This window comes from Gymnoscopelus braueri, assembly GCF_963280865.1.
Source record: "Gymnoscopelus braueri genome assembly, chromosome: 16".
Taxonomy (NCBI): Eukaryota; Metazoa; Chordata; class Actinopteri; order Myctophiformes; family Myctophidae; genus Gymnoscopelus; species Gymnoscopelus braueri.
In genome coordinates, this window is record NC_137616.1 from 24,480,507 (window position 1) to 24,504,436 (window position 23,930).

The 23,930-nt window shown below is 41.1% G+C and overlaps 2 protein-coding genes across 2 annotated transcripts; one reads left to right on the plus strand and one right to left on the minus strand.

The window, feature by feature from the left end:
- The first annotated feature begins 727 nt into the window (after positions 1-727).
- Positions 728-2,996, plus strand: LOC308103863 (rho-related GTP-binding protein RhoB). The gene has a single exon (XM_080454064.1). It carries the CDS (start codon positions 922-924, stop codon positions 1,510-1,512), a length of 591 nt encoding a protein of 196 aa, XP_080310190.1. The 5' UTR covers positions 728-921; the 3' UTR covers positions 1,513-2,996.
- On the minus strand, positions 2,938-23,423 carry LOC308102892 (apolipoprotein B-100-like; the record flags this gene model as incomplete). Its single annotated transcript, XM_080452746.1, has 27 exons — positions 2,938-2,949; positions 6,176-7,171; positions 7,369-11,936; positions 12,176-12,549; positions 12,746-12,861; positions 13,016-13,191; positions 13,295-13,467; positions 13,587-13,773; positions 13,901-14,037; positions 14,603-14,788; positions 15,137-15,342; positions 15,671-15,838; positions 15,936-16,139; positions 16,267-16,446; positions 16,816-17,041; positions 17,218-17,429; positions 17,518-17,664; positions 17,795-17,912; positions 18,077-18,527; positions 18,637-18,722; positions 19,155-19,279; positions 19,647-19,799; positions 20,512-20,659; positions 21,221-21,366; positions 21,473-21,585; positions 21,839-21,883; positions 23,366-23,423. 27 exons carry the CDS (start codon positions 23,421-23,423, stop codon positions 2,938-2,940), a joined length of 9,711 nt encoding a protein of 3,236 aa, XP_080308872.1.
- Positions 23,424-23,930: the final 507 nt, after the last annotated feature.

Here is a 23,930-nt window from a genome sequence, read left to right on the forward strand (position 1 = left end):
TATTGGAGACTCGTGTCTCCAACTACAGCCAACAGCAGCCACGCGAGAGTACAGTAATTAATTAATGAAGGTTATAACGTGAACTACGTAGACTTGCGCTGAACAATTTCCGAATTTATTTGACCACGGGAAACACCTATTTTGAATAAAAAAGCACAAGAATACGCGATTTCATTGTTGACCTTTATTTACTTTTATAATGGACATAAAGCAGCATCTCACACGAACACTGGTAGCTGTTGTTGGCTATATAACAGTCCATCAGTTTATGTTGGATATGCTGCTTCAAAACAGTTTAATTAATATAAATATGGGTTGTTTGAATGAATAGCTCTAATCGCAATATAGCAATAATCTCAGCCAGAGCGGGCATGTGTCATTTATGAGTGTGGGGTGAATAGGCTCAAATCAAGTTGATTGAATCAACTGTACTGTAGGCTATGTTAAACTGGATTTCCCTCAATAACGGTGGATCAATAAAGGTCTATCTATCTGTATGTCTGTAGTATCGGTCATCATCACGCCGTTGGGCCTTGTGTGGATTCAGAGCTGATCTGGGGTCGGTTGGTTGGTCGTGGTACACGGCCCTCCTCTACATCAGGGGGGAAATGTTGGGATCCAATCACCTCCCCCTCCACAAAAAGTGACCTCACCCTCCCCATTTCCGATTGGATTGCTATATTAAGAAAGCGGCCCTCTGCTTTATAAAGAAAGAGGCGTTGTGTGACTGCTGCTATGAGAACTTTGGGAGATAGCTCTTCCTGGAACATTTCTGTCAAACCATTTTTCCTTGTCTATATTGTGTATATATATATATAGCTGTCTGAGAGCATTCGATCATCGGCGTAACAACAGACTGCGTGGTTCTGAGGTTTTACATTTGAGCGACGGAGGGACGCGTTGTTGGGAGAAGTTGATCAAATGGCAGATATACGTAAAAAACTTGTCGTGGTGGGCGACGGCGCCTGTGGGAAAACATGTCTACTGATCGTGTTCAGCAAAGACGAATTCCCAGAGGTCTACGTTCCGACGGTGTTCGAGACCTATGTGGCCGACATAGAGGTGGATTCCAAACAAGTCCAACTAGCTCTGTGGGACACGGCGGGCCAGGAGGACTACGACCGCCTGCGTCCCCTGTCCTACCCGGACACCGATGTCATCCTCATGTGCTTTTCGGTGGACAGCCCGGACTCCCTCGAAAACATCCCCGAGAAGTGGGTACCCGAAGTCAAACACTTTTGTCCGAATGTACCTCTGATTTTGGTGGCCAACAAGAAGGATTTGCGCAACGACGAGAACGTGAGGAACGAGCTGTCCCGGTTGAAACAAGAGCCGGTGAGGGCGGAGGACGGGCGGGCCATGGCCACGCGGATCGGTGCTTATGACTATTTGGAGTGTTCCGCTAAGACCAAGGACGGGATATGGGAAGTGTTCGAGACCGCGACGAAGGCGTCCTTGCAGAAACGACGACCGCAGACTAGCAGCTGTGTCAAATGCTGCGTTTTGTTGTGAATGTAGTGTAGCGACCCCGCAAAAAGACCCCCGGCCGTAACTTGCTCCTCCAAGTGAGCAAGCTTTATTCTTGGCGTTGCTTGTTACCTGCCCGGTCTGCCGAGCTGGAGGCTGGGGCTTGATTCCAGCTCGGTGCGCGGAACGTTACATTTGTGTCAGAAGTGGGATTCGAACCCGTGGAAACGTTACAGTATGAACATTGTCCGTTATGATGATGAGACTGTCTGAGCTCTGTCCAGTGTTGCCAGGTGTTGCGAGAGAAACAAGCAACCAGGTCTATGAAAACAAGCCCAAAAGAAGCGACTATAGGCTACTAAATAGCCGATCTACAAGTTCACAATGCGACGCGTTGTGAGCTTGTAGATCTGCTATTTCAAAAGTGTTATTCTTCAGTTCTCTTTGATTTTTGTTGAACACAAATCTGATACTGGGGTCCCTGGCATAAAATATTCTAATCTGGGCGCTTTGCCATGAAGATGTTTGAGAACTACTTGTTTAAACAACGACATTAGGAAACAAGCAACTACACTTTAGAAACGAGCCCAAAAAAACGCAACTGCCAATATTTACAAGCAACTTACAGAAGAACAAGCCCAACGTTGCTTAATATAACCGGACATGGCAACACTGGCTCAGTCGTCGTGGTCGTGTAGTGGTTGGCAAAGACGCTTTCTTTCGCCAGTGGGAAACTTGTCTGAACATGTTTTGGATCCTCTGATTGAAGTTGTTTGAAGCAAAAACTCTAATTCGTTCTAATAGCGGACAATATTGGCTTGACCGGTACCTGAACAGTTGATCCTAATTTTATAACTTGTGAAAGTGTGGAAAGTAGCCTACCCACTGAAGGACAACACACTACTACCCTACCCTCTGATTTCAATGGCCGCTTTATAGCCTAAATGGTTGTGATTTATTTATGTGATGAACTGACACTAAAAGCCTAGCGTTCAAGCCAAGGTTTCAATTGCACAATGACAGAATTGTAATATTAATTATGATATGTCACCGTCTGCATATACTTTTGCCTCAAACATTTCTGCCAAGCTGATTATTTGCAATCACAAAGGCTGTAAAACTTGCACTGCATTTTGTTTTTGTAACGTTTGTATTCTAAAATGGCTGTCTGTAGGCCCCGTTAGGTCCTTCAGCAGCTGGAGACTGCAGCATCTAGCTTACAGATATTACACTTGTGTATGATGGGGTCAAAGGACAAGAGAATATACATGGTGCAATATATATTTTGTATGTTCTTTGGGTTAAGTTGTGTCAGGTGTTAAAATAAAGACCCAACTTAAATGTGCTACTGTCTGTATGTAAGCTTCACTGAATTTAGGCAGCAAGACCACTTCAAAATACTTGTTTTATGGTCTTAAATTAGAAATAAATATTCCACTATATTAAATGACTGCACATAATGGACCACATTTAAATGTTGCTCTGAGAAACCAAACACAGGTGGTTCACACAATGGAAAGAGGAAATTGGTTCAGAATGTGTGTGTGTGTGTGTGTGGGGGGGGGGGGGTCTAATGTAGAACTATCTAACTGAGTAAACATGAAGACAGGTACGCTTTCACTAAACTCCATGATCTCCACACACACACACACACACACACACACACACACACACACACACACACACACACACACACACACACACACACACACACACACACACTCCATGATCTACACACACACACACACACACACACACACACACACACACACACACACACACACACACACACACAAACAATTAGTGGTTCTTTGGGGTGGCTGAGGTGCTATAGCACTGCTGCTGTACAAAGAACTTGTTAAGTCCTTGTATGGTTCGTTTAGAGGTTCTCTACTGTTTCTTCTAAGTTTAGACACCTAAGTTTCCATATAGCACAATTTGAACAGCCTACCTTTATGCACCTTTAAAAGATGGGTGCTGCCTATATATATATATATAACACCAAAAGGGGTTCCAAAATAACTGCCTTTGTTTAGTGTGTGTATAATGCTAGAGGGACTGAAATCACTGAAGTTTTGAATGCTGCAATCTTCTGTAATGTAACCTGGTCTTGGTCAATGTGTTATTAACTACAGTTTACAGTTAAGTTAAAATGCAGAACTCTGCATTTGTGTGATCTAATATCGCTGCTGAACTTGTTTATATAATGAGGGAAGGAACAGTTCATTATGGAGCACAAATAATTCAGCACGTCACTGATTAGCAATTATTTTTAAGCCATCTATTAGTACCTACACATTTGGATAGGAAATAATTGTCAACAGTCTTTACAAAGTGTGAGTTAAATGTATGTAATCAAACATCCACTTAACTTCATTATCTGGCATCCTGATATTCAACTGATGTTTTCTTCTGTGCTCATTCAGATATGTATTATGTAACTGTACTCTTATATGGTAGGAGTGCTGGTTCAAAATAAACTGCACTATTGCAGGCATTGGTAGTCTCTACAATGTATTGTAAATTAGCTTAGTTCTGTGAAAGGGTCAGTGGTGGTAAAAGTACTCAAATTGTTTACTTAAATAAAAGTAGCGATACTGCAAAGTAGAATTACTCTGTTACAAGTAAAAGTCCAGAATTCAAAATGTACTTGAGTAAAAGTACAAAAGTGTTGGCATGAAAATATACTTAAAGTACCAAAAGTAGAAGTACTCATTATGCAGACCGTCCCATTTCACAAGTTTTCAGATAAAATATTTTGAAAATGGCAAATAGCAAAAGATCTACAAGCTCACAGCGCATCACGATGCAAGTTCATGCAACGAGTTGTGAGCTTGTAGATCTTTTATTTTCAAATAGCCAAAGTTTAAATAGGGCTGAAGTGGTTAATGTATATTTTGTAATAATAATCCAAATCTACAAAGTAACTAAAGGTTTCTAATAATTGTAGTGGAGTAAAAAATACAATATTTGACTCTGAGATGTAGTGGAGTAAAAGTATTAAAAATTGGAAATTCTCCAGTAAAGTAAAAGTACCTCAAATACTTAAGTACAGTACTTGAGTAAATGTACTTAGTTACTTTACACCATGTGATAGGTGGGGCTTCACAAGAGTGAGCTATCAGACATTTTCAACAGCTATACAAATGGGAAAAAGCAGATCCCTTGTGTAGACAGCCAATGGAATATCAGAAAGGTTGTAAAGAGTTAAGAGCATGAGACCGTGTAAATCCTGCAAGAGTTACAACCAAGTAAAAGTCACATTCTTTGCTTGACTCTGTTGCTGGGCTCTATCTGTGCGCTGCCTTATAGAACAGGAACACATTGTACTGGCTAATGTTCCAAACTAGTCACCCCCCTTCCAACCCCTCCCTCTACATTTCACATAGCTTGTTTAGGCTACTCAGCGCATCTGCCGGACAATATCGTTTTTGTTTTTCTTCTGAATAGTGAAAAAAATAAATAAATGGAGGAATTGAGTGAGTAAAAAAACACAAACAAAACAGCAATCCTGGGAATCTGTGAGGCATGTCTAAAATTGATTTGGTTTATTAAATTAGGACACAAATAATAAAATATCGCATTGTATAGTTGAATGTACCAACTATACAATGTGATATTTGTACACCTAGATAAAGAATCAAATGGAAAGTGTTTTCTAGTGGAAAAACAGAAACATAAGGGAGGAACTTTAGGACAATCAATGAATTAATCAATCAACTTGTGTCTCCATCGCTATATCGTTCTGTTTTCACACCCAAAAAAAGTAATTATACATGCACTGTTTTTGTCAGTTAGTTCCAAAACACAAACAGCTTATATGTAATTGTGTCCTAACAACAGTGTGACTGTTTCCCAAGATTCCTCCACTTGATCTTTTCTGTTTTAATGTCATTAATATAAATAAACATAGGAACATTGGCTTTTGATTACATGTACACCATAGTGAATAAAATATTCATAATGTGAAATAAATTTGGCTATTATACTTTTCATCAGTAAGGATAACATTCACTATGTACCCAAATTGTGTCCCCATTTATCAAGGGATTGTGAGTCACAGAAGTTATTTGTGTCTCATTTATACTTGCAGGAAACCCTGACTAATAATGGGTGGGTGCAGTATTACCATTGTCTGTGCAATGAGAGCATCAATCACATCATATCCTATGCTAAACATCAACTTGCATCATAATAAAACTGATAAGACGTTGAGTGTTAAGATGTTAAATAGTTGCTTAGAATAACATTCACAGAAGGCACAGAGATATTGTATGAAGTACAAATGGTCTTTATTGAGTTTTCACAAAGCTTGTTTTTAAATAGAATAAAACATAAAGGGGCACAGTATGACCAGAAAAGATGAGCATGAAATAATAAAGAACATTGATCATTTGCAAAATAAGGTAGGATAAACATAATAATGGGTAACCTTTGCAGGACTTGCATACATTTCTGTAGTATTAAAACAATAATTGAATATTGCCATGTCTTGCTGTTTACATAACAGACACACAAAAAAACATTCTCTCCCACATTTCGGAGACAGTGAAATATCTTCTGTCATTTAGTCAAATTTGGAAATGAATGGAAAAGGAATGTCAATATCCATCTGTCTCTCACTCATTCTCACATAAGGTTCAAACTTTTGGGTGCTCTCTTTAAGAAGCTCAATGATCGTGTTGTGGAAAGAATTCAAGCGTTTTACCATGGAGTCAATCCAGGCCTGTATATCAGCATGAAGCTGCTCAATTGACATGTCTGCAAGAAGATCCTGGAGCTTAGCTTTGACAATGCTGATGTATTCAACCACAGTTGTCATGGCATCCTCCACCTGCTTGGTGATATCAACCACAATACGGGAGTTGATGGCATCAGCGTATACATCACTTAACCAAGCAGAGACATTATCTACATCCTGAGATCTTAGGAAGTTGAAGAGTTCCTCTGTTTTCTCAATGCTAACCTGGGTGAATTCAGACAGCCTAGTTAGGATGTCTTCAAGCTGGATATTCCCCAATTTCTTCACTATCACAATCACTTGGGTCTGGATTTTCTGCAATGTTAGTGACAAGTCGTCTAGGATTTCCCCTCCCCTCATAATAAAGCTTGAGCCAGGGAAAGTGAATTCAATGCCTCTGAAATAATCAATGATCATTTTGAAGGTGGAGGTAATGTATTCTGGCATTTTTACGATAGCCTCCTCAGACACATCGGCAACAAAGGTGCTAAATGTTTGGTAGACTTCAAGTCCAGACATCTTCTCTTCGAATCCAGGTATCTGAAACTTAGTCTCCCTCAGGAAGTTGATGGTAGCATCAAGTATAATTTGGATGTTCTTTTGGTATTCCCTGACGATAAACATTGCACTGTCTGAAACCCTTGTGCTTATTTCAGAAAAGTCCAATGCTGCTATTTTGTCAACAGCCCTCTTGAACATAACATTACCCTGCTCTTTAGCCTGCTCAAAATAATCTTTGATGATAACAACAAATTTGGAAATTTCATTGTAGGTGTTGCTAATGGGATCCGACACCATTTCCTGGAAGTTTTCGGCTGACATGACTGTAGGCACCTTCTGCTTCAAACCCAGCATCATTTCATAGGGAACCTCCATATTCCAAGTTGTCTGAAGGCTCAGCTTCTCCAAGCTCATCACAGACATCTTCACAGCCACGATGTCAACATCACTTGTGGGCTCAGACTGTGTGAAACAATACAAAAAGGAGCAATATTAAAATCAGGTAATAATAGAATCAGAATTTTCAGACATATGGACAAGTTGGGCTAGTTTAATTGAAATAACAAACAACAGCTGTTAGTAAGCAAACACATGGAAGGAAGGATGGTAGATAGATAGATAGATAGATAGATAGATAATGCAATTTTCATGTGTCTTACCGGATAACGACCATAGAGTCTTCCTTTCACCTGGGCGGGACGCTTAGTCTGCACCTGGAGTCCAATGAGTCCAGCAGATGGAGAGGACACAGAGACAATAAGACCTTCCTGAGGATTTCCAAACATCTCCTGGTTGATTTCCATAGTTAGCACAGGGAGATTAAGCTTTGCTGAATTTGTGATGGAAGCATCCAAGGCTTCATTATTGACAGTGATGGAGCTGTCGTGGTTACCCTCAATCATCATGTGTTTCACGGACAGGACAGAGGCCAGTTTCATTCCATTGTCCCTGTTCATGGTGCTGGTGCCCTCAATTTTACCATTCAGAACCTCAAACTCAGAGGACGAGGAGGCATCAAGTCTGATGACAATATCGCCCTGGTTGATGAGACCAGCATCAGCCTTGAGCGTGATCACGGCTGTCTTCAAAGAGAACTCATATGTCAGGTCACCCAGGACAGGGATCATGATGCCTCTCTGCATTTTGGGAAGAGTGATTTTGGGGAAGGTTAGCTTACTAAGGGCAGATGGAACATGCAAAGCAGGCATTGTTTTAGTTAGGATATCAACAGCCTTGTCCTTGCCAATACGTAGGCTTTTCTGCAGAACCTTGACATGTCCATTAAGGGCATCAACGACTGGTTCAATGTCAATGTCAATGGTGATCATCTCAGGGTTCTTCGTGTACTTCAGCTTGGCATCCATATCAATGGTCTGCTGGGTTGTGATCAGGAACTTGCTCAGGCCAGCGTCTTGCCACAGACTGTATTCTTTCACCGCAGGGGTCTCCACACCGAAGAATGGAACGGTCATTGCCGGTATGTCGATAGGCTCTGTCAGAATGTCAAGGTTGGCTTCTCCTTTCATCTGTGCAAAGAGGCCGACTTCCCTCTCACCATTAGCCACAGAGAAGTCATGAGAGTATTTGTACTGGTTGCATCTAGCCAGACCTGTCCAGGAAGCTTGTTGTACCTCAGAGTTCAGGTTAATAACAATGTCATTCTGGAGATCTACCTTTCCAGACAGCTGGAATGGAAAGGCAACCTTGGTGTTTCCTTTGTTCTTGGTTTCAAACACAAGCTCAAAGGGAGTGAGCTTTGCAAGGACAGAGTTTGCGAGAATTCCTTCGATTCCTCCGATCAACTCAGCATTATGAGAAGCAGTAACATCAATTTTTAGGTCTTCAGCTCTAGCTTGGAAATTCAGCTCTGCAACACTGTTCTTCATGAAGTCTGTGTCTGTTTCAACCTTGGCATCAATTATAACATGGTTAGGGAGGCATATATCAGCATCCACGTTTTGATTCATTCTGAGATGGTTGCTTTCTGTGGTGCCGGTGAAAGACACTTTGAAAGTGCAGATACCCATGACAACCTCCATGTCACTCTTGTGGACTGCCTCGTCAGAGAAGTCCTGCAAAGCATATTTGCCCTTGCCCTCGTTATTAATGGTCAGACGAACAGATCCATCTTCAAGCTGGACAATAGCTGTCTGGTCGAAGGAGGCGTCACTGAAGATGTTGAGGAGAGGCATGTTGACTTCATGTTTGTAGCCAGTCTTCATGTTTGCAGAAACTCCACTTTCCATGGCAAAGAATGCATCACTAACCAGCTCTGCTTTGTAGGGCTCAGTTGTGGCTTTGGCCGTAGTCTTAGCAGAAGCCTGTGCTGACAGGCCATAGAAAGTCACTGTTCCCTGGTGGTCAAGCGTGAACGCTGTATGCATAGCCTTGATGTTCTCAGAGAGGGACAGACGGCTCATCTTGGGCACAGCTATGTGGACGCTGGCGTCCAGAGTGTGTTCAAGGAGGTCAAAAGTGGAGGTGGCCTGTGAGTTCATGTTCATTGTGAACTCTGGTGTGACTTCGGTAGTGGTGGTGTTTTGCAGCTCAGTGGTGGTCCTGAGGCTGTAATCAGGTGAGATGATTCTGAACTCCCCATAGAGTTTTCCAAAGCAAGGAACCTTGCTAATTTCTGTGAACTTCTCGTTCAGCTCCCTAGTAAATGCTTCATAATCAAAAAACACGATGTTCTTAACCATTCTGTCAAAGTAGTGACCCATGTCATCAAACATTTGCTTGAAGTCAAACATATAAAGTTGATTCACCAACTCCTTCAAAGGTGCCAAGACTTTGTTAACCAGAGGCTCTAGGTCAATGGACTGGAGAGCAGCCACAGCAGACTGAATCTTTTCCCTGATTTGATACTGTTTCATACATTCAACAGCCTCATCCATGATGTTCTCAATTATCTTTTCAACCTCATAGTTTGACAAGATCTCTTCAATTGCATTATAAATAGCATTGATCTTGTTAGGAATGTTGAGTTTCTTGATCCAAACCATGATAGTGTCCATGGCTTCTTTCAGCATATCAATGATTTGCACTGAGGGGAGCTTGGCCATCAGGTTGGTAATGTAATTTCCCATGGTGTTAAGGAAGGCCTTCAAGTCTTGGACAAAGAGATTAAAGTCAAAGGTCACAATTACCTCTTTCAGCTCAGAAACCTTCTCCTGTAACCTGGCACTGATATCAAACTGAGTATCCATATCCTTGAACATGTTTTTGGCGTTGCGCACCATCCTGATCACTGTAGTCGTCACTTCGTCTATAACTGTTGGCAGATGCTCAATGAATGGAATCTGGATCAAGTGGCTGTCACTGTTCTTATCATACTTCACAAACCCAGAGATGGAGTAGTCGTGGTTCTCGCTGGCCTGGTTGAAGAAGCTTGTGGAGACAGCTCCCGCCAACTCTAGTCCCATTCTCTCTGCATTGTTGAAAGCATTCACTTCCTGATCAAGCTCATGATTGTTCATTTTGGATGTAATCTTCAATGTCACACTTTGCTCCTGGGGTGTAATCAGGCTGTTCATTTTGTTGTTCATGTTGGTGTTGATGGTGATGCCATTTGTCAGTTCATGAGTGCTTGAGGCTCTGTACTCAAATGACTGTGTGAAAGCCAGGGGCTCTGCCTTCAGGAGGAATTTGCTGTATAGTTCACCACTCTGTGGTCCATACAAATACACTGCGCCATTTGTGTTGAAAATGGCATCAATGTTCAGAGTGAAGGGCTCAGCAACAGCTTTGACAGTGCTGTCCAGGCGGAGGAAGTTGGGGGAGTTGAAGTTAGCCATGTTGTTTAACTTCATGGAAAGACCAGCAACCTCCATGTCAATGGCATGTGTCACGTGAGTGCCCAGGAATTTTCCATTGGTGTTGCTCTTTGCAGAGAGGACCATGTCAAAGAATGTGATTTCATAGGTGTGTTTCAGCTCTTCCTCAGAGACAACTCCCATCATTGTCCCAGTCACATCCATTTTGTAAGGCTCTACCTTGTACTGGCCTTCATGCAAAAAGCTGGCATCCATGATCTTCAAGGCATTGCTGACAATGACTGAGCCAGCAAAGGGCTCCATGTCAACTGTGATGTCATGTTTGTAGGTGTTTCTCTCATTAAGGAAATTGTCACTCTTTGAGTGGAAGGCCAGAGATCTCAGAGTAAGGGTCAGGGAGTGTGTATTGTCAGTTTTCATGTTGTTAAGAGATCCAACCAGGTTGTTGGAGAAGGACAAGCCATCCTCATTCACTCTGAAGTTCACTCTGTTTCTGCCATCAGCATCAAAGAGGTTACCCTTGAACATACCGTTCAGATAGACCTCTGAAGTTCCCAATTTCCCCTCAATGTTGAGCTCAGCTTTGTTTTCGTTGACAACTCCTTTGGTGGCGATGGACATAACAGCTCCAGCAGTGTCAACTCCACCATGCAAAACATTCTCAAAGGTCATTGGGCTGCTCTGTGCAGTTGTAGTGCAGCTCGTGGTCAGGCCATTTGTGTTCAGGGTCAGAGTTGCTTTATGGGAGGCACGGCTTTCAAAGATTTTTATGGATGCATCACCATTGATCTCCATGCCAGAGGGGTTCATGGACCCAGAAATCAAAGAATAGGCACGGTTTTCTGTGTCATCAGCCTGGTTCTCTACCCTGATGCTAACCTCTGCTCTGGAAGCAGCGATATCTATCTGACTACGGAGCATCTTATTTTCAGATTTGGTAACAGCGTCAGTCTGGATCGTAAACTGGGCCTCTTTATAGCCAATGGTGACCGTGGTGGTGTGCTTGATTGGGTCGGTATTCATGTTGGTGGTGGACTCAATCAGGAGCTGCTCATTAGCATACCCTGCCTTCATCTTGTTCACAACCTCCAGGATCCCTGAGGTCATTGTCAGTGTGGACTCTGTTCTTGATTCTTTCGTCATTAGTTCGGTAGTGAAAGACTGGGAATAGGTGGTGCTGGCAGACATGGATCCGACAGTCAGACTTCCATCCACATTGGCATCTCCAGTGAGCATATCTGAGGCAAGGGAGCACTGGGAGGTCATGTGCAAAGATGATTGCAGGCCCAGAGTGCTCAAGGCTTGGATCTTGTAGCTGCTTGTTGTCAAGACTTTGTCTGAGATAGCGATGGTTTGCAGGACATCAAAGCTTGTGTCAATGAGCTTGTGCTTCAGGGAACTATCAATAGTGAATTTCAGGATCTCCTCTGGTGAGTCACTTATCTCTGCAACTCCTGTAAAACAGGAAACAAAAGGCAAATTCATAAATTAATACTTACTATTGGAGTCTTGAACACTTATAAGATATTATCACACTGTTATGATACTATACAGAATAAAAAAGACAGGTAGTTCAAATTGTGAAATATAATATTTCAGTTGATTAGTATTTATGTTTACACAGTGTTTATATGTTGATGACAATCAATTCTCAAATATTTATGACTAAATTGATGAAAAAAGGCCAAGTTACCCTCTGATGTGAAAGAGAGGAGTTCAATGGGGCTGTCAGCCATGACTTTGAACTTGGCCAGATAGCTAGGAGAATCAACGGTGTTGTTCCCGGCAGAGGCCATTCCCTCCCAGTTGTAATAGTTGCTGTTGACTTTAGCGGCCACGTCCACCATTCCCATGAGTGGCAGAGTAAGATCGTACTCAGAGGGGACGGTGAAGGTTTGGATGGGGATCTGCCTGGACTCCAGCTCTAGGCCCAACCCAGGCAAAGACATCTGTGGTATGGTGAGCACAGGTGGAATCCTCAGCTCCTCAGATGACTTTCCTCCAAAAGGCACAGGAATGGTGATGGTCATTCTGTCCTTGTTGAACCGGTATCTGAATGTGCTTTCACTGGTCAAATGGATAAGATGCATTATTAGTTAGGACCATATACAAATGGCAGACCAACTTAATCTTTCCTTAAACATTTAGTGTATTATTATATAATATGTTGACAAAAATATGGTTGAGAGGTTTTCATAATAGATCTACAGTTCTTAGTTTCAGAAGCAGGACGGGAAACTGCTAATTTTCAAATCTTACTTACAGGTTCATGAACAGGTTGTCAGGCATGGAGGGCATGGACATGTCTACTACACTGTTCCTCAGCGTCTCTACATAGGGAACTTCAGTGGCGATCTTGTCCATCCAGATATTGCTTGCCTGTTTAAAAACACATTGAAGTTTCTTACGACTTTGTCTAAAAATGGACTAAGAGGAATGGAAGTTCTAAAATGATAGCTAAATAATTCACCAGTCTGCTAAAATATGTTTAATGATCCATGTATGTGTATTTGTTTGTTTGTTTTAGGTTTACCTCAAAAGCCTTGGACAGAATGTGACCCAATTTCATATCAGTTTTAACCACACGCTGGTCCAAGATGTCCTCCACAAGCTGCTTCAGACTGGCCTGGAGGGCATCAGTGTAAGGTACAAACATCTGAACATCAGCGTTCATGTTGGACATCAGCTGAACTTCAGCCAGCTCCTCACCTGAGAAAACAAAAACATTGTTTAATCTGTCAACATTCATAAAATCTGTGAAATTCAGGCCATAACCATCTCCACATCCATAAACATTAACAGATCAACATACCGTATTTGAAAGTGACAGCCTGAATAGAAGTGGTCTGAGGGAGTTGGACTTCACTCTTGATCTCCAAAGTGAGGTCCTCAGCATTCCTTATTGTGGCTGTTAGGGCAGCATCAGTCTTGAGCGAGGGGACCACCAGTTGAAGCTGCAGCTTTCCATCAACCATTCCCTGAAGCCTGTGGTCAACAAAACCATAAGAAGGTAACTATCACCTTAATCTCATGCAGGTTTAAAGTGTTTGAATAAAGAGTTGGCTGCCATTGCAGGCGATGGAACAGTTACTGGGTTAACTTACTGGGCACGGCCTGCCAGAGACAGCAGGAGCACATTATGGTTGGAGACCTCGAGGCTAAGGGTGTTGCCCTTGGTCAAGCCCAATCTTATGGCAGTCTCCACATCGTAGTCAGGGATCTGAATGTTGGTGGTGAGGACATTCCTGTTCCTGTTGTATTTCATGGTGGCTGAGGCCTCAGATTCAGTGCCTAAAACCAAGTTGTATAAGTAGTACAAATATTAATGTAAGCAGTTTAATGCAGTTTAATGAATATAGTTTTACATTTTCTTGATCATTTTTTTAAATTTAAATAAACATAAGGCCGACCAACACACACATACCCTCTGCTCTGAGAATCATCTTCAGAGAGTCAACCTTCTGACGTCCCTCTTTGCCCTCACTGAGGAGCTCATAGGCGATGGTGGCTGTGTATTCACTAACTTCTCCAGTGGGCTGGATGTCCACTGCAAACCTAGAGGGTAAGACCACAAAATAAAATCACTCTCGGGTTAAGTGATATTTGTTTGTTAAAATAAGTGTTAAATAGCTCTATATTCTGATAGTACTCATTTATATTGAGTGTTTGTTCAGTAATAGAAGTCTCCTGGTCTCTCCAGCTCTTTAGTAAACACTAAACAGAAAAAACATTTTCTGGTCGGGACACCAATTTTATCCAATCAGGAGAGTGAACTGACACGGGATACAGGATACACAATTTGGAAGCGATGACACAAAGAAATGAACTGACAAATATGGTACTGGCTCATGAATGGTTACTCTCTCCTGATTGGCTGAAATTGGCAACGCTGTTGAACATTTATTTCCTTTTTTTTAAAGAGCTGAAGAGCCGGGAAGACATTGTTACTGAACAAACTCTCAATGATTACTATCAGAATACTGCTTTGACCTTTGACCAAAACCCTTTTTGTTTTAACCAAAAAATATCACTTACCCTACCTTTAATATAATCAGTAATAGTAATAGATCATATAATCGAATTAACACCAAACAAGGTATCCATCGATTCATTAACTTACTTAGTCTCTCCGTTGAGGGGGAAGTAAGGAGCCCCGGTGTTAACTCCAGCAACAGAATAGCGGGCTGTGGTGCAATACTTGACTCCAGAGAAGAGAGGAGCACAGCTCACAACATTAGTCCTGTGTCCCTCATCCATGGGTGGAATCAGACTGCCCTGGCCTGAAGTTAAACTCAGCATTCTGTTGCTATTTCAAAGAGAGAACAGTGAAATAGAAAGTCAATATGTGAATATCATATAATGTGCCACTCCCTGTTGCACAATTGCCTGTCTACTAGTGGTATTATTATTATTATTATTATTATTATCATCATCATCTTTTTTGTTATTAGTTTTTCTAATCAACAGTGTCAGTATTGGGTTGAGAGTATGGGACAGTTAAATATGTTTGCTTTACATGGCAATACATGTTTATTTACAGTTATGACACTGAAATGCACAAGTTCCGAAAAGATCAGAGTATATATATATTCAGTTCCTTTCTGATTCATGCAAAATATGAACAATATTAACTGTTATTATTATTATTTGGTACCTGATTCTGAAGAGTTGGGTGGTACTCTGTGGGGCAGGAATGGACAGTTTGATCTCGTTCTCTCCCATGGTGATCTTAGCGTTGAGAGCACTCTCATGGTACAAGTTAGTGTGCATCTCAATTGCAGAGACTACAAACTCAGGGACATGGACTCCCATCTCAGTCACAAACTCAATTCCCACAGCAGGCATGAAAGATACTTCCTGCTGTAAACACATGAAATTGTATATGTATATATGAGTATACATTTTCAGTGCAGGACGAGGTAAAAAACAAAAGACCCAAACATTCAGAGAAACTGAACCTCAAAGACATAGAAATCAAGAATATACTGTACATAAAAAACTAAATAAATCCTCCAAACAACACACACACACACACACACACACACACACACACACACACACACACACACACACACACACACACACACACACACACACACACACACACACACACACACACACACACACACACACACACACACACAATAATAACATGAAGTCAAGGTTGGCATCAGAGTGGGATACATACCATGTTTGGCGAAAAGCGAACTCCTCCCTTTGCGCCAGGCGCAAATGTGCCTGACAGAGCAAACTTCAGAGGCAAGCCAGATGCTGTTGACATGGTGAACTTGTTGTCCATGAAAATGTAATGGGCAAAGACCTCATTGTTGGTGCCGGACATGAGGTTCTTTGTGATCTGACAAAGAAAATAAATGCCATGGTTAACTTGAAAAACCTTCTTGTTGACTGTAGAAAGTAAGGGATGTAAAATGTACTTGAGCGAGTGGTGGTACCTCTTTAGGGATAGTCAAGAGGAAAGTCTCAGCAAACATCTTTGCATATTGGGCCATTCCCTTCAGGTCACTGGGCTTGATGTAGCCAAGCTCAGCTCCCATGAGCCGAATGTAGGCCATGGCTTCTGGGGACTCCTGCGCTTGCAGATCCTTTGCCAGTTTGTTGAAGTTTCGGACAATTTCTCTCACAAGGTCCTCGGGCACCTTGAATGAAAGAGTGGTAATGTCACAGATTGATTAAATAAAATACTAAGTATTAATATGACAGAGACAAATAGATCGATATTGCACTGTTAACACTTTAAAAAAAATATATATATATTACAATTACCTGTTTCTTCATTCCCTCTGGTCTCATTGAACTGGCCAATTTCTCCAGAACCTCATTGATCTTGTTTGGCATCTTATCTCCAGCCCAGTACATAGCTTTGGACAGAGTGTCAGGGAAGAACCCATTCTTGCCAAAGAGAGTCTCAATGGTTGGCTCAAGGCCCTTTCCTTCCATGCCAACCTATGGACCAATAAATCAGTTAGATTCAGTAACATTTACAGTAGGGTTTGGTGTGATAGAGCCAGACTTCTGCCAAATAGCTATTAGAAAAGATTCTGTATGGTTGTTCTAGCTTGCCTCGATGCCAAATTTGACAAGTCAAAGGAAATCAATTTAATGTTAATTTAGTATACTTATTTGATATTGACAGCATACCTACAGTAATAGTCCTTATCTATCCTTCAAGCAGGTTAAAACATGCAGATGTAATTATTTATTTATAGTTTAATTATGTTATGTTTTATGTGACCAGGTCCAGATGTAATAAAAATCACAATTAAGAAATTAAATTATCATAATTTGTTTAATAATAAAGGTTTTATTACATACCTCCCACAAGTCCATATTATAGCCAAAGGCTTTCAGAGTCGTTTCCAGCAGGACCTCCCTGGGCAGTTGGCTGGCGGGATCAAAGACAACGTTGCCGCGAATGTTGGCGTGCATGCTTTCCTGTTCCATTCCCAGTTTGTAGTTGCGAGACATTGTGGTATATTCAGTGTGGCTTGCAACATCCATTTCATCCGCCTGTAGTGCTTCCAAGATCTTCTTACCCAGACTGAGGGGGGGAGACAGCATTAACATTTAAATGCTATTAATTTGGTATTTTTGGTTTTGTCAAATCTACTGTATATTGTTTGAATACAGAAAGGTTTCACTTAAACTTTAAGCAATAGTTTAAATTAAGTCAATGCCATTCTACTATGTCTACTAGGACTGCAACTCTGTTCTTACGCGTGGGTCTCAGGATCCTTGGAGGAAATGATGTTGTGGATGTGAGAGGTCACAAAGGCCTTGATCTGCATGTTCTGCTCCTGAGTGAGCAGCTTCTTCACCATTTCCACGTCACTGTCCTCGGGCGTCCTCATCAGAATCAAGTAGGCTGCTAGGCGCTTTTGTACAGCACCCTTGGCATACTGGCAGACCCTCTGGAGGTTATTGCGCACCTGGAGAGGAACACAGTCAGGGTTAATCCATACTTCATCGTATGACCCTTTCAACCCTTTTGTCATTTGACACAAACATGTTCTTTACCTCATCCGCTACAGACATGCGTCTGAAAGCCTGAATAGCGGCCAGCTGGACATTCAATGTGGTTTGAGGCTGTCTCATGCACTTCAGCAACGTGGTCTTTATAGAAGGATCTGCAGCTTCCATTGCATCTCCCATGTTACCAACAACCTGTAATTCGCATGGAATAAAGTAGGAAAACATGTCAGAAACTTCAGCAAATTGGCATATAGGCTATGTTATGATACAATGCGTGGCTGCAAGGCGTGAATCAGAGCTGAGTTTACAGCCATTTACCTACCCTCAAGGTCAGGAAGGTCAGCTCTTTCTCGCCAGAACAGTCCGCACCCACAATGGAATTCATGAACTCGGACACGTCAGCAATCTCAGGAGTGACTTTGCCCTCAGCCTGGTATAGCCTAATAAACAAGACATTTCGTAACTACAACTTTTACAGCACAAACTGCACAAACCACAATTCAATGTGAATTAAGATTTTCTTCAAAGCTGAAAATAATAATAATAAGGATAATAATAATAATGACAACAATAATACAAAAATCTCATCCTCAATCGTACTTACTTTCTGACAACATTGCTGAGGCCATACATGATGGGCTTGCTTTTATGGTTCTGAGCCATTAACAACATATCCTTAACCAGTAGACGGGAGGGGTTGGGCAGCATTCCCAGGATGTAGGCGGCAACATCAGCCTCAAAAGCAGGAAGCTCAAAGGTCCGGAGTAGAGCCAACATGGCACTGCTACATTCTGGGGTACCACACTGCATCAGAGCTTGCCATGTCAGGGCTGTGTGCATGGACATCATCTCTTCGGCAGCAGGATTCAGGATGTCCCTCTTCAGGCCGCGGAGTTCAGATACAAGCTTCTGAAAGGTGCTGGCACGCTGGTGGCCCTGGTTGTTCTGAGCCAGGTTGATCAGCTCCCTCAAAGTGGCAATGGCAGCATCTTTGGTCTGAACTGGGGCCTTGTCCTCAGCTGCCTCCATGGGCAGGAACTTAACGTTGTCCTCATCTTAAAAGGATAATAACATGGAGGCAGTGAGACTTTGATGGAAATTTCACATGCATTCCATATTCAAGACAGCAGAGGCTATATCCTAGGTCAGGACATAAAAACTCACTGTGGTCGAAGACTCTATCATTGATCTTGCTGGTCTCCTGCAGAGAAAGAGTCTGCTTCACCAAGGTGGAAACTCCATATTCGTTCCTGTTAACAAGCCAGAACAAGAGAAGATGTCAGCAAATGACAATAATTGTCAGAATTTATGTAAAGTCCAACAATCAACAATTTAACTGGTAGTCTGTATCTGTAAATATAAACATGGAAATCCTAGCAATTTGCACAATATACCTAACATCTCCTATAAATGTATTCTAATTTAATTTCAAATGTTTTATTTAGGGTAGTCAAATATTTTTTCTACAGTCGCTCGGCTAAGCCGGATGCCCTGCATTGGGTACAAACCCCTATCTCTTGCCACCCGAGTGCCTCCTGAGCCTATAAATTCAAATAGTCACTGTGCACACATTATGCCAAATGCCTGTTGTGTGACACTGGACAGATGCATTTGTAATGAAAGAGTTTGGATAAATTGGGCCTTTCTTGATTATTGTATTTGTGTATTATACATATGCTTACTGGTGAGAGAAAGGCAGGAAGATGTGTTTCTCTGTGCAGGTTCCAAAGGTCATGTGTTTCTTCTGGTTGTCAAACTTGTAGTTGCAACTCTGGGTGCTGGTGATCATCTTGGACAGAGGATAGTGCTGATGGTAGAAAGGCAAATCCATGTTTTAGAGAGATTATCAAAGGAGAAAGATACTAAATAAATCATTAATATGACACATGACTGTATAGCTGTAATAAAGTGTGATTGGTCGCCCCTCTGACAAATAGTGTTTTAGTAAAATAGCTACAGAATTATGTTGTGCATACCTGCATTGTCTTCTACTAAAGGATTAGTGTAGAAATGGACTTTGTAAGCCTGATTTAGGCTTTATTTCTAAATGTATTTGAGCAACACATCACAGCCACTGAAGTGTGAATCAGGCATAATTCACCGCACACAGAATCTAGATACTTCAAAGTCATGTACTAGTGATAAGAACAGGACATCATTTGATATGGTCTTACCATTCCAGAGATGAGAGCCAGGGGACTGGTGTGCTCCCGCTGGGCGCTGAAACTGTCACATCCAGACAAGTCCCTGTTGACAGTCACATCAGTGGCGATGTCTTCTCTGGAGTTGACAGTGAATTCAGTGCTGCAGATTCCATGCACAGTGGCCTTGAAATGGAGAGAGGGAATGTTAGTTTGGTAAAGGGACAACATTTATGCTAAAACATCCCATGGCGGACAGTAACGAAGTAGGCCTACATTTACTCGAGTACTGTACTTAAAGTACATGTTTTGAGTATTTGTAGTATCTCTGAAAACACCACACTTAAATAATATTTGCATAGTACTTTGGGGTCAGATATTTGGGGCTTGCCGCAATGGTTAGACAAATCAATACGGGCCAGAAATTTTCGGCGCTCAACTATAGCTAAAAATAAATGTAACTTATTTTACACTGAGTGAATTGTCTTAGTAAACTCCACCCACATGGTACCTCAGACAACAAAAAACAAATGCTCCAAATTATTTGTCATGCACCTTTTATACGCATAAACAAGATTTATTGTTGATGTGAAAATCAATCAACGTCATTCTAACAATCTCATTCATTGACCTAAAATGATTAGCTTTAGTTAAGTCACAGGTGAGGTGATGCCATTAACCAAGATAATCTTATCTGGGACTTTGACCTGCGCCAAATTATGGTCAATCAGAGAACATGATGGTATTTTCCACCTGTGATAGGGGGTGGCTTATCTTTCCATTGCACAACTTGTTTATCTTTTGCGTGACCACATAGATAGCCTACTGTACCACAAAGAGGACCAAGCTCTTTGATGACTTGGACCTGTTGTATGAGTTGTGTTTGAGGCTCGCTCACCATTTCTTTGTTCCTCTCCACCTCCATCACAGGCACAAGAAGGGCAGAGACTATTCCTCTCTTGATGTTCAGGATGTTGACGGGTTCGTCCTCCTCAGGGAACAGTTTGACATCTGTCTGTCCCTCAACGGTGATCTTCAACGCGTTTCTATGAAGGAGGGGCAGACCACCATTTAATATAGGGCCTAGCATGCTATTTATGTTACGTCATTTGTTGTGCCCCTCCCCCCCCCCCCCGTCCCCCGTCTCTCTCTTCCTGTATCACTGGATGTTCTGCTATAAGCCTTATCTGTTAGGATTTATTGGGTTCATGTCAGTCACCGCACCCTGTAATTGCAATTATTTTGCATAATCGTCATAATCGTATTTATGTTGAAAAATGTTTATACATTTTCCAAAAATAGTAGAAATAGCAGATCTACAAGCTCACAATGCGTTGTAGATCAACTATTTCTACTATTTTGAAAATTATTAAATATGTCAGTAATTTATTTGTATATTTCAGTTATTTGTCATATCTATACCAGAGGTGTGCAATTTTTTATTACAAAGCCTAAAAGGCAAACGGAAATTACGTTTTTTATTCACATGTTCCAATGTTCAATGTCAAACACACAATTAAGTCGTTAATCGCAATCATTTGAGTGACAATTAATCATCGACTTAAATTTGTAGTCGTGACAGCCCTATAGCTCAGGGCTTTACTCACTTTGCCATGGCGGTGTTGAATGTTTCAGCGCCTGGAGCAGGCTCAAACACCGGGGTGCCCTCTTCATCCACATCCACAGCCTCGCTCAGAGAGCAGTCTGTTGTGCGCAGGATGAAGCTACAGGTCTGGGGCACCTCAATTTCAACCTATAGGCAACAGATAAAAAGGAATATTCTTTAGAACTTTCCATTTTCTGTAAAAGGTGAGGATGTTGTTATATTGGCAGAACTGATCAAGGCTGTCATAACTTACCTTACAGAAGACTTTGGGGCCATTTTTCAGGTTAGTGGCTCCATTCACTCCATTAAGGGTTTCGGCTTCATAGTCGTACACAAACCTCCTGAAGTTCTTGAACCTTCTGGCCACTAGAAAAGTATCAAATGCTAATTAGAATGTTGATAGATACCATGGACTATGGCAGTGGTTCTCAACCTTTTCCGGACCAGGGCCCACTTGAAAATCTCCAAAGCGTTTGCGGCCCACCCATCTGATGGGACTTTGTCACCACACATACAGTAGCAGCTCATAATTTTGTAGGGTGATTTACACACTGATGTCTTTCATAATAATTCCAAACATTATCATGATGGTAAATACAGTACAATTTATGTAACTTACAGAAACATGTTGGAGATTGTCCCTCAGCATTTCCCGCTTCTTGTTCTGTATTAGTTGAGAAAAGCAGAATGTTATATAACTATTTAATAGTTAAAATATCTAGTAGCATAAATATCTTCACAGTAAATTAAAGCAATTCTATATTATACAACACACTAAAACATTACTTAATATTTTAATTTACAATAATAAATACATTATTTAATTTATTTGAAAATGACTTAACAGTCCATTTCACAGTGCTTAGATTGTGTGTGGTTAATTTTACTCATCAACAATATGATAATACTAACCAATATTTGTATAATAGCTATACTATCACACTATCACAGAATAGGCTACATATAAACTATATCCACTATGGATATAGGAATATTTTTTAAGTTCTAGTCAACAACTTAAGTCAACAATGGACAATAACGGCCTGTTGCGCACACGCACACGCACACACACACACACACACACACACACACACACACACACACACACACACACACACACACACACACACACACACACACAGCTGATCTGTCCAGTGCTTTGGAAGATTAGCCCTAGAAACAGAGACTCACTGACCCTCCGGCATAGCCACGCCATAAAAAAATAAAACAATCCAAGTTCCACTTCTAGCTTTATAACTGTCCCAACAACACTGCTTTCAACAAGATCAACTCAATAAATATTGTATTAGCAATTTAGCCAAAACAGTCAAGCAAAGCTACAGTATGTTTGGACTTTAAGGTAATATGTCCACTCAGTTTTTAAAGGTAAAAAGAAGTGCACATCTGCAGTCAACGTAAGCAATTAGTTGAGAATGACTTCTACTGTACTGTCCATCGCAAATTAGATCAAACAGGTAACAGGTGAGAATTCTTGGTTTGGTCAAAATATTCAAACTTCAACGGCTGACCTCAATGCTATGCTTAAAAGTAACCCTTCATTGACATCTTTTGGAGTCAAAAGTATGATATTTGTCTTTAGTAGAGTAAAGACAAATATCTTTGTTACTAAGTTCACAAAAATCTAAGTACATGTACTCAAAACATTTACTTAAATACAGTACTTAGCCTAAATGTACTTAGTTACTGTCAACAATAAAGTATCTTGACTGTTAAATGAGATATCCACCATCAAACTTAATTATTTTCACAAAATGATTGCTTATATGAAAATAAACCACATAATCAAATATTAAGTAAGTAGCCAACAAATAGTACTTTTGTAATATTAGCATTATTGATTTTTACTGAGTTTTACTGAGCAACAATTGATTTAAAAAACCCAGTTATTTTATTTTCTAAATTGACAAGAACCATCTAGAAACGAAAGTATCCATGAAATTGCTTCAATAAATTAATTAGCTGGCATAAATCTATGTATGCCCATCCTAAGGGGAACATTAGCCAAAACTAGCAGATCTACAAGCCGCCTACAAGAAGACAGAAAAAAGCGGTCCAAGTACAGAGACCAACTCAGGTCCAGTTTATTAAGTCTAGAGGGTTTAAGTGGTTAAATATGGATACTTACGGGCTAACGTGTAGGCTGTGCCCAGCAGCAGCATGAGGCAGAGCTTTGTACCCCCCATGATGGGTTTGAAAAAGCTCTAGAAGCCTTAAGGATAGGGGAGTCCTCCTCTTTCAGTGAAGACTAACCCTGTGCTTTAGCTTAATGGCTTTTATACTTGTGCACACCTTGCTGTATGAGTTCACTCATACAGCAAATGTGTTGCCCAGGTTCCAAAGTCTAAGCAGTCCTTGTGGCAGGCCAAAGGTGAAGCCGTTTAACAAACTATCCAAAGACTTGTCTGTCAGCACTGGGTGGGATTGGATTCTCTGATTACATTTTATTACTTTCTGATTCAAGGGTTGAATCCAGAATCATTATACAAAGTAATAATTTCACTAGTATCATGAAATGGTTTAGTTTCATTATTCAAGTTGCATTCATCAAGATCTCTTATTTGTGTTATGTAATTAAAACTGATGTCACCTGGTCAGTTGATTATTTCAGTTTAGTCTTATCCTGAAGTGTCGGTCAAATACAAGTAGTGTCGGTTATAAGACGCTTAGAACAAATAAAAACAAGGAAAATA